Genomic DNA, 11,141 nt, shown 5'->3' with positions numbered 1-11,141 from the left:
GGAATTACAAAATAGTCAAGTGGCTTTTCCTAAAATTTTTACTATAGACATCTGCATAGCAATAGTCTCTTCTGCTTATTACTAAATTAATACACTATTCCAAAAAATTTATCTCTAAGTTGCTGGACTTTTATGTTTTATATAAGGTGTAAAAAAATTGCATTACAGAAATACATGCTTTAAGTTAGAATAAATATATCAAAAGCTACTTATCTAAAGAATGGAAGACATAAATTAGGTAAACAAATATTTCAGCATCACAATCAGTAAGGAGCAATGATGAATTGTCTAACACCTGGTCCCTGCTCTCAACAATCTTGATCTTACATTTCTGGACTATGAAAAAGAAATGATCTATTACATTTTAGGATAATAATTAACAATTCCACCAGCTTAAATATGTTTTATTAAGTGGAACATAGAAGAGCATTTTGATGTAACAAAATAAATTGGTTTGAGAACTTCTACCATAAAGATGGTTTGTGTAAATGGATAAATTAGTGGCTTAGATTTAGCAAAAAAAAAAAAAAAAGAATGTATGTAAAATTCCTAGGTGAGGCTATCTTTAAAAAGGCTCAAACGATGTCAGATGTGTCTGATGTTACTGTAAGCTTTGCTCCCTCTGGGCTTATTTCATTTCAGGTTTTCAGACTTTTTACTGTCGCCTCTGGTAGCTTCAGCTTCCTGTCAGTGCAACAGCAAGTCCTACCTAGTGCCCATGGGGACTCTAGTCATTGACTGGAAAGTTCGATATCCAGAAAGTGAAAGTGAAAGTTGCTCAGTTGTGTCGGACGAAATTCTCCAGGCCAGAACACTGGAGTTATGGGTAGCCTTTCCCTTACTCCAGGGCGTCTTCCCAACGCAGGGATGGAACCCAGGTCTCCTGCATTGCAGGCAGATTTTTTACCAGCTGAGCCACAAGGGAATTCCAAGAATGCTAGAGTGGGTGGCCTATGCCTTCTCCAGGGGATCTTCCCGACCCAAGAATCGAACCGGGGTCTCCAGCATTGCAGGCGGATTCCTTACCAATTGAGCTATCAGGGAAGCCCTTGGACTCCAGAACTGAAGCCAAAGTCTTCTGACTCCCACTGCTGCTCCAATTCTTCCCCTCCTGCTAACACAATCAGTAAACAGATGTAGATGTGACCTTGGGAAATCAAAAGGTTCTAGCGTGCAGGTCATTCAAAATCTTATCAGATGAACTCTGTCCAGTTTATGTGAAGGAGTGCGGGAAAGAGTGTGTTCTGCTTTATTTCTACAGCTCATTAGCGAATCCTAACCATACTCTCCCTTAGGTCCCTTTTCCATCTCAGTCTGGTTCTCATCTCCTTAGAAAGAAAAATGGGATCTTTTAATTCACTCAGTTCATGTTGGGAAGAGGCCCAAATCAGGTCCCATTAATACTCTGCTGGAGGAGTCTTTCAGCAGCACAGTCTAGGGGAGGCATTTATGTCTCCTCCTTCTCCTCTTTCCCTGGCTTGGCATATTCTAGCTCGTGTTTTGCTCTTCTTATAAATATGAGAGAAAAATAAAAGACACTATTCAGCTTCCTTTATTTGAAAAGTTTGGCATTTCAGTGGTTTTTTTTGAAGTTGGGGAGGGGGGGGTCCTCATTTGTAACCAGCTTTGCCATGAACGGAAATCAATCTGAATGTCCTATTGTGCATTTTTTTCTTTCCTCACAGCCTGAAATGGCCTTTGCCAAGTTTTCAAGCTGAATCTGAAAGACCCTCTCTCATTTTCCGCTCCCTGCCTCCAACCTCATTGAACCTTCGCAGAGATTTCTCAGGCAGAAGAAGGGCTGCGCTGCGAGGACTGGGAGGAACGCGACCTACTCCGCTAACCCAGTGGCCTGAGCCAATCACAAAGAGGATTGGAACCGCCCTGAGCCTCCCGCCGCCCTCCCTTCCCATCCCGGGCCCCTTCCACAACCTCCGGGAAAGAGGGACGCCGGAGGGATGTGTTTGCAATTCAAAGCCTTGGCTTTCTGCCAGCCTCTTTTCTAAATAAGAAGGCAGGAGCTGCGGTGAGGTGCAAAGGGTCTTTCGAATTGCAGTGTCCCTGCGATCCAGAGATACCAGTATCCGCCGCTTTTATCTGCTTCTGAAGCAAACGGGGAAAGGGCAAGGATGGTGGAGGCTTTCTGTGCTACCTGGAAGCTGACGGACAGTCAGAACTTTGATGAGTACATGAAGGCGCTTGGTAGGTAAAACTAAGATGTGCCGTTCTCTTAAACCTGCAGCTTCAGACACTCGCAGATTCCTTTTTTCACCCATCCGATTAGCAAGAGACAAAAGCAGATCCCATTGTCATAATCACGTGCTGTGCTGATTTTAAAAAGCCATTTTCCACGGAAGGGCTTTTTAAATCTGGCAATTGTCCCCTTTCTTGCCTAGAGCCAAGTATTCTGTGAAGAATGTGAAGCTTCTGTGCCTTTTCTGCTTTTTCTCCAGCATCCTCTTATTTATGCTTCCAAATTGGCATCCACATACGACTAAGGCTCAGTAGCATAACTGATGGGCTAAACATACTCTAATGAAACTTAGATTTTACGACCTGGATTCCAGAATAGGAAAGTGGATTCCTGCTTCATGAGCTATTTTGGAAGTTGCCACCAACTGTATTGCTTCTTTTTACTATTTTAGGTGTGGGCTTTGCCACTAGGCAGGTGGGCAATGTGACTAAGCCAACAGTGATCATCAGTCAGGAGGGGGACAGAGTGGTGATCAGAACTCAAAGCACATTCAAAAACACAGAGATTAGTTTTCATCTGGGAGAAGAGTTTGATGAAACCACTGCAGACGACAGAAGCTGTAAGGTAAGGAGCCGCTCCTTCCTCTGGGGTGGGGAGGGGAGGACAGAATAACTGTTTTTTTCTAGATGATGGAAAGTGGAAAATGTTCTCAGTATTTCACTTCAGAGAGAAAGACCCAGGGTTAATTTTGCATTCTCATGTCCCATAGCTTATGTTCTGAATAATGGGCAACTCCCATAGCTCAAATCTCCAATCTTTTTCTTAACCACATATTTCTCTCATTTTGTATCAAATCTGTATTTCAGAAAATATTTCATCGTATTCATTTAAAAGAAAGATTGTACTTTGTTTAATCTCTCTTTTGCCTCAAGTTGGCTAAATCAATAGTTTACCTCATTCTAAAACCCTGTTTAAAGGAGTAGGATGATTCCTCAGAAAGCACTAGTTTAGGATTTTTATTTCTGATAATTTATCTGCCTGATAATTTTTGCATCTAAACATACACATTTCAATCGAATTATGATTTATTAGAGTTTTCTCAGAGTTTCAACTCTGGAAGCAACAGAGGAAATGGTACCACTGTGATAATTAATTGATCACTATTGTTTCAACTATTACTCTTTGAAAAATCAGTTTGTTTGACTTTCATGTAAGAAATCTGATCTGTACCTATTGCTATGTTCTGCATTTTGTTGGTGGTCTCAGTCTGTTGTTAGCCTGGATGGAGACAAACTTGTTCATGTACAGAAATGGGATGGCAAAGAAACAAATTTTGTAAGAGAGATTAAGGATGGCAAAATGGTCATGGTAAGTAGAGCAATTCCCGATTCCTGCTTCTCCTCCTGCCCCCACCGCCCCTCAAATTTCCCATCTCCTTCCCTGCTCCTCCTTCCCTCCTTTTCTGCCATCTTTCCTTTTTTAATAACATTAAGTCACTAGCAAGGGTATTTAATCATGTGTAAATTTGTATATTTTAGTTTATAAAAGTTTTACAAGTTCAGTACAGATAATTTAGAATATAACAGGAAAATGTAACAAAAATATAAAATTCCCTTCTACTGTCCCCTCAGAGAGAACTATTTTGATATTACTTCCCTCCAGTCCTTTTTAATTTTATAAGATGCCTTTAAAACATGTCTATTCAATACTAGATAGTCATGTAAAAATTATAGAATAGAAAATAGTTTAAAAATAATGTATCTAATGGTGAAGTAGCATCATAAACTGGGGAAAATGTTTTATCTTGATCTAGCACCCTAGACACTTTTTTGGTGAGTTGAGTAATGGAATCTTGAAGACATTGAAGTCAATACATCATTTTGTATTTTTTCTTGGATGGGAGTTGCTTTACATATTTCTTCTGAGATAATAGCAGGATGGGTTTTTTGGTTTTGTTACTTAAGACTATTGACTAGTTTCCTTCTCCTTCCCTTGACTACCAGCTGTTCTAGGTTCAGATAGAGGACTTAACATAGTCACATTTTTTTCTTGGGTGGAAGTGGGGGTGGGGAGCAGAGGGACAGTTTTCCTTTCATGTTGACAAGTATTTGGCCACATTTTTCTGCAGTGATCATCATCACCAAAAAGAGAGGGAGATAGACAGAGCAATTCATTTATAAAATATTCAATCTGGCAAAACCCACTACAATATTGTAAAGTAATTAGCCTCCAACTAATAAAAATAAATGGAAAAAAAGAGAGAAAAGATTTAATCTGAAGTTCTCCAGTTCTCCTTTATGCTTTTTTTCTTTTTGTTTTTCCTGAATACAAAGAAGTAGATAGTTCAGCTTTGGTATGTATGACTGTGATCAGGCAAGACTGAGTTGAAAAAAGGAAATGAAAGTAATGGGTGACAAGGCATGCTATCCTCTTGAAAATCACAGGACTACATGAAAATGATGAACACTGAAAAACACTAAATTTTGTAAAGAGGATTTATAGCAATTCTTCAAGTTGGATTTGATACAAGAGCCCATGGTGCACATTTTGCTACATAACCACCAAGGTTCACATAGAATAAAGCAGGACAGTCAAAGCAATGAGAACATTTGTACATTTACTTTTTCCTGCTTTTGGACCAAGTCATTGCAAATACCATTTGTCCAAATAATTTTGATTTTCTAAAAACTTCAAAATTTATCTAGGTCATGAATTGTAAAGTAGTATGAGAACCTACTATAAATTTTATGCACTTTAAAAAGAGAGCTAAAATGCTCCAATTACCCTGATAATTTAAGGCAAAAGGAATTCTTTTGACCTGAATCTAGATAGTTAATCTAAGTTTTTTTTCATATTTCTTTCACAGATATGAACTATGTATACATGTCACTCAATAAATATGAGGGTTTCTTTTTAGAAAATGAAGATGTAGGAAAAAAATGAAAATGTTTTTATAGAACATTTAGGGCTTCCCCAGTGGCTCAGCAGTAGATATTCTGCCTGTAACGTAGGAGATGCAAGAGATGTGGGTTCGATCCTTAGATTGGAAAGATCCCCTGGAGGAGGAAATGGCAACTCACTCCAGTATTCTTGCCTGGGAAAATCCCATGGACAGAGGAGCCTGGCAGGCAACAGTCCATAGAGTTGCAAAGAATTGGACATGACTGAGCATACAACATTTAATGTTTGTAAATGCCATTATTCTTTTGTATAATACTTAAATCACATATATGACAATCTTTAAGATAATAATATGACAATATTTAAAATAATATGATAATCAGTAGGTACAATCACTGATGTACCTGTGTAAGAAGATTTGGTTATCTTTTGGAATCTTTCAGACTCTTACTTTTGGCGATGTGGTTGCTGTTCGCCACTATGAGAAGGCATAGAAAACATCCTGACCTGGGGCTGGAGAAGCTCTACAATATTCCTGTTGAGTATACTCAAGTCTCAGTGTAAAACTGCTATTACAGTGCGGCTGATCACTAATTAGAAGGTTACCTTGGTGTGGAGGTGGAAAATGATGACTTTAAACCTTGTTTTAAAAACTTGTTGCTGCAAGCAATCAAAGCCATTTTTGATCTGCAAATTTATCACATTTTATAATCCATGTTAAAATTTTTAAGCTACTGTTTTTAAAATCAAGAAGGGAATATGTGCTATAATTTCCATTGGAATGCAAATCAAATTGGAATAAAAAAATCTTACACCCGTGAGAAATGTGTTGCTGTTTTTAATATCACTCACTAATCTGGCTGGGAATTGTATATTAGAAAGTTTTAAGTAAAATAGCCTTTTGTGTGTGTGTGTGGTATAACATTAGGCTGGGGAAGTTAGCACTTTGCTTAAAATACTAATTTAAAATATAAGCAATGTGTAAAGTAGATAGCTAGTGGCAAGCTGCTATATAACACAGGGGGCCCAGCCTGGTACTCTGAGCTGCCCCAAAGGGGTGGGATGGGGGGTGGGGTGGGAGGGAGGCTCAAAAGGAAGAGGAAATATATATAGTTATGACTGATTCCAGTTGTTGGACAGCAAAAACCAACACAACATTGTAAAACAATTATCCTCCAATTAAAAAAAAAAAAATCAGAAGCCTAGGGAAATGCGGAAAATGTTTGGGTTGGAACGTCCACATACAACTTGGCTAGGATCCGAAGGAGATTTGTTATGGTGAGCTGAGCTGCACAAGTGACCTCTTGATACTAAAAACAGGTAGTCTGAAGAAGCAAGCTGATATACATGAAAATGTCTTATTAAAAAGTAAACATAATCAAAGTCTCATAGAATCAAAATGTCAAGTAATTCAAGTTTCTTATTGAAAGGTAAATAGAAACAGGCAATGAATTTGATCCCAGACCATAAAGATGTGTCTCCAGGCAAGTACACCGAGCTGAACTAAGCTGCTGCTGCTGCTGCTGCTAAGTCGCTTCAGTCGTATCCGACCCTTAGCGACCCCGTGGACTGTAGCCCACCAGGCTCCCCCGTTCCTGGGATTCTCCAGGAAAGATCACTGGAGTGGTTTGCCATTTCCTTCTCCGATGCATGAAAGTGAAAAGTGAAAGTGAAGTCGCTCAGTCATGTCCGACTCTTAGCGACCCCGTAGACTGCAGCCCACCAGGCTCCTCCGTCCATGGGATATTCCAGGCAAGAGTACTGGAGTGGGGTGCCATTGCCTTCTCCAGAACTAAGTTGAGAACTGCTATAATGGGTAAAGTGGAGTGTGCAAAGGGCATCTGAATTCCTTTGTGTGGGTGTGTGGCTGGTAGTAGGGAAGCAGGGACATGGGGGAGGCTGGTGGAACTGAGTTGACCAAAGGAAAGTAAATACCTGTTTATGACTGGTAAGATTTGCATTGGTAAACTACAAACGTTATTTTGTAGTTTATTGTTTACAAGATGATTTTTGTACATTTTCTCAAACCCACAATGTGAAGCAGGTAAGGAAGATACTACTTTTACTTTACCGATGAGGAAAGAAGATTAGATTAATGTGTCCAAGTTCTCTTGTGAATGCTAAATTGCTTCAGTCATGTCTGACTCTTTGTGACCCCATGAACTGTAGCCTGTCAGGTTTCTCTGTCCATAGGATTCTCCAGGCAAAAATACTAGAGTGGGCTGCCATGCCCTTCTCCAGGGGATCTTCCCGACCCAGGGATTGAACCTGGCTCTCTTTTGTCTCCTGCACTGGAAGGCAGGTTTTTTTTTAACCACTGGTGCCACCTGACTAGTGAATGATACTGAAAATAATAATATTTCTCTTAAAAATTAATATGCAGCTGAATTTTCTTCTGAAACAAAATGTAAGATTTTTATTTTCCCTGAATCACTTCTTAGGAAAACTTTCTTCTGTTAGCCTCTGTGAAGGGTAGGGGGTGAGGCAGAAAAAAATGTAAGTGTTTTACAGGACATTCAGTATTCATTTTTAATCAAAGCAAAATGTTCAGTAAGTTTCTACAAGTTAAGTCAAGGTCCAACGAACTTACAGATATAAGTATGAGGAAACTTTCTTTAACTTACACAATCACCACAATGATACTATCACCTGGCTATTTTTATTACTTTAACTACTATAATAAAGAGTAAAAAAATCTAAAGTGCAGCTGTAGGATTTAACACGTGAATGTGTAATTATTACTGAATGTCGAGATAAGATTGGCCCAGGTTGTCATTACTAAAACTAGTAAGCTTTGTCTTTAAAAGCATGGAACAGAGAGGGTATTTGCTCCAATTGCTCTGAACGCCTTCACTTCTCCTTCTGGAGGAATACAGCTTTCTCTTGATGTTGAACTTATGCTCTAATAGAAGCATGGGTTCTGGCTTCTCCATTCGTAAAGACATAAGGGTAAGAATAGGGATTTAGTTTCACTTCATTATTGTTGTTGTTGTTTAGTTGCTCAGTTATGTCCAACTCTTTGCAACCCGAGGGACTGTAGCCTGCCAGGCTCCTCTGTCCATGGGATTTTCGAGGCAAGAATACTGGAGTGGGTTGACATTTCCTTCTCCAGAGAATTAGGTCAAATAACATCCTAGCATTCATTTCCATAACAACTCTCTGAAGAAGGGGAAGGTTTTGGGATGGCCTGATGGGAAGCAAAGCTATACTGGGTCAATGTATTAACCTATACACGCTCACAACAAATTACACCTACACCAGAATGTGAAAGTGAAAGTGCTACTCACTTCAGTTGTATCCAACTCTTTTGTGACCCCATGGACTGTAGACTGCCAGACTCCTCTGTTCATGGAATTCTACAGGCAAGAATACTGGAATGGGTTGCCAACTTCTTCTCCAGGGGGTCTTCGTGACCTAGGGATTGAACCTGGGGCTCCTGCATTGCAGGCCGGTTCTTTACCACCTGAGCCACCAGGGAAGCGCCACATCAGAACATCAGTTCAGTTCAGTTCAGTCGCTCAGTTGTGTCTGACTCTTTGTGATCCCATGGACTAGAGCAGGTCAGGCCTCCCTGTCCATCACCAACTCCCATAGTTTACTCAAACTCCTGTCCTTTGAGTCAGTGATGCCATCCAACCATCTTATCCTCTGTCTTCCCCTTCTCCTCCTGTCTTCAATCGTTCTCAGCATTAGGGTCTTTTCAAATCAGCCAGTTCTTCGAATCAGGTGGCCAAAGTATTGGAGTTTCATCTTCAGCATCAGTCCTTCCAATGAGTATTCAGGACTGATTTCCTTTAGGATGGACTGGTTGGATCTCCTTGCAGTCCAAGCGACTCTCAAGAGTCTTTTCCAACACCACAGTTCAAAAGCATCAATTCTTCGGCACTCAGCTTTCTTTACAGTCCAACTCTCACATCCATACATGACCACTGGAAAAACCATAGCTTTGACTAGACAGACCTTTAGAACATGGGGACCTACAAATACATGCAAGGGGTGAGCTGTACACCCAGAGATGTTAAGGCATTGGAGCTGTGTGTGCCTCAGAGACAAGTTATAAAGGAAAACAAAAGAGAGCAGAGTTGAAGGGAAGATAGTGTTTCTACCTGTTAACTCAGTATAGTACCTTTTAAAAATTGAAGCATTTCTTAAGTTTCAAAATGTGTAGGCCATATTTTATGCTTACTTACTGAAGAATTATTTCATAATCAGTTTACTTCCAGTAAAACATTGAAAATTGGTAAAAGATGGCATGTGGGATATAGTTCCCTGACCAGGGATTGAACCTGGGCCCCTTGCATTAAGAGTGTGAGATCTCAGCCTCTGGACCACCAGGGAAGCCCCTTGATGTGCTTTTAATGTAAGAAATTCTTTTTCAGCCTGTAGGTTAAAAATATTCTCATGTTTTAAAGTTTTATTTTCTCTCTCAATCTTTTTCAGAACTTCGCATGTGATGTGAAATAAAAATTCAATTCTTTTCTCATAAACACACACACACAAAAGAAAACTGGCAAAAGAAAAAGTGAGAATCGCTATTTTTACAAATTTTAAAAAATTCTTTTTCTGTCTTTCAAAATGTTTGTCCTAGAAACATGCAAGTTATTTTTACTGTCCTTAAGGTTGTTCTCCAAGGACCATTTTTCCCACAATTAGAAAGCATTTTGGTTGTCAAAAGACTTTTGAGTCATCCTAAAGCCACGGCAGAACTTGAACAATCCTGGCAGGACATGCCTGTATGCTCAATAGCTCAGTCCTGTCTGGCTCTTTGCCAGCCTGTGGACTGTAGCCCACCAGGCTCCTCTGTCCATGGGATTTCCCAGGCAAGAATACTGGAGTGCATTGCATTTCCTTTTCCAGGGGATCTTCCCTACCCAGGGATCAAACCTGCGTCTCTTGTGTCTCCTGCATTGGCAGGCGAATTCTTTACCAACTTCGACACCTGGGAATTTCCCTGGCAAGACACGAAACAGAAAATGGAGGCACCTTGATTCCCATTTCAAAGCCTTTTTCATGAGACACTTTCCAATAAATTACACAGCAAACAAAATAAGAATTTCTCTGTTGGGAGACAAATACACTTGATAACATTTTTTATGGGGTTAGTAATTCTGGAAGGTTTTTTCTTCTTCAAAGGAATTCCACATGCTATAAATTTAAATTATATGCTCCTTTATCTTAAAGGGATCAGCATCCTCATAAGTGATATCACAAGGAACACAGAACCCAAGGAAGTTTGAGGATCTTGGCTCCTTTGTCAGACTGAATATCTTAAAAAATTCCTTGAAGAATAAAATCTACCAGTTCTGTATATGATTTCCGTGTTATCTCTGAAATGCATAGAACATAGTTCTGAGACATTGCTCTAACTCAACTGCAAAAACAACCAAGCAAGCAAAGAAAAAAACCCAGACAAACAAACAACTGAAACCTAGGGACCCCGTGGACCCTAGCCTGCCAGGCTTCTCTGTCCATGTGATTCTCCAGGCAAGAATACTGGAGTGAGCTGCCATGCTTTCCTCCAAGGGATCTTTTCCACCCAGGGATCGAACTGAGCTCTCCTTTATCTCCACATTGACAGTCTTCCCTTGTAACTCAGTCGGTAAAGAATCTCCCTACAGTGCAGGAGATCGGGGTTTGATCCCTGGGTCAGGAAGATTCCCTGGAGAAGGAAATGGCAACCCACTCCAGTATCCTTGCCTGGAAAATCCCATGGACAGAGGAGCCTGGTGGGCTGCAGGCCATGGGGTCGCAAAGAGTCGGGCACGACCGAACGACCAACAACAAGTACCACCCGGGAAGCCCAGTATATCTGCGTAGTGGTTCTCAAACGTCACCACAACTTTAGCATCTTGTGGAGGACTTGGACACACAGACTAGGCTTCAGGTCCTGTTTGTGGCTCAATGGGCCAAGCCTATTGGGAAATTTTGGGAAATTTTCACTTGTAACTAGACTTCCCAGATACTGCTGAGGCTGCTGTTCCAGGGACCACACTCAGATCCACTGTATTGGAAATCTCTGCTGACCTGGTTCAAATCAAGACACTTG

The 11,141-nt window shown here is 40.4% G+C and overlaps 1 protein-coding gene across 1 annotated transcript; it reads left to right on the top strand.

Annotated features, from left to right (window-relative positions):
- Positions 1-1,765: 1,765 nt before the first annotated feature.
- Positions 1,766-5,916, top strand: FABP7 (fatty acid binding protein 7). The gene is made up of 4 exons (XM_043439648.1): positions 1,766-2,202; positions 2,646-2,818; positions 3,461-3,562; positions 5,539-5,916. The coding sequence occupies exons 1-4, from the start codon at positions 2,130-2,132 to the stop codon at positions 5,587-5,589; spliced, it is 399 nt and encodes a 132-aa protein (XP_043295583.1). The 5' UTR covers positions 1,766-2,129; the 3' UTR covers positions 5,590-5,916.
- Positions 5,917-11,141: the final 5,225 nt, after the last annotated feature.

The sequence above is a fragment of the Cervus canadensis genome, chromosome 20, assembly GCF_019320065.1.
Source record: "Cervus canadensis isolate Bull #8, Minnesota chromosome 20, ASM1932006v1, whole genome shotgun sequence".
Lineage (NCBI taxonomy): Eukaryota > Metazoa > Chordata > Mammalia > Artiodactyla > Cervidae > Cervus > Cervus canadensis.
Note: the sequence above shows the minus strand (reverse complement) of the source record. Positions and strands in the feature narration are given on the sequence as shown.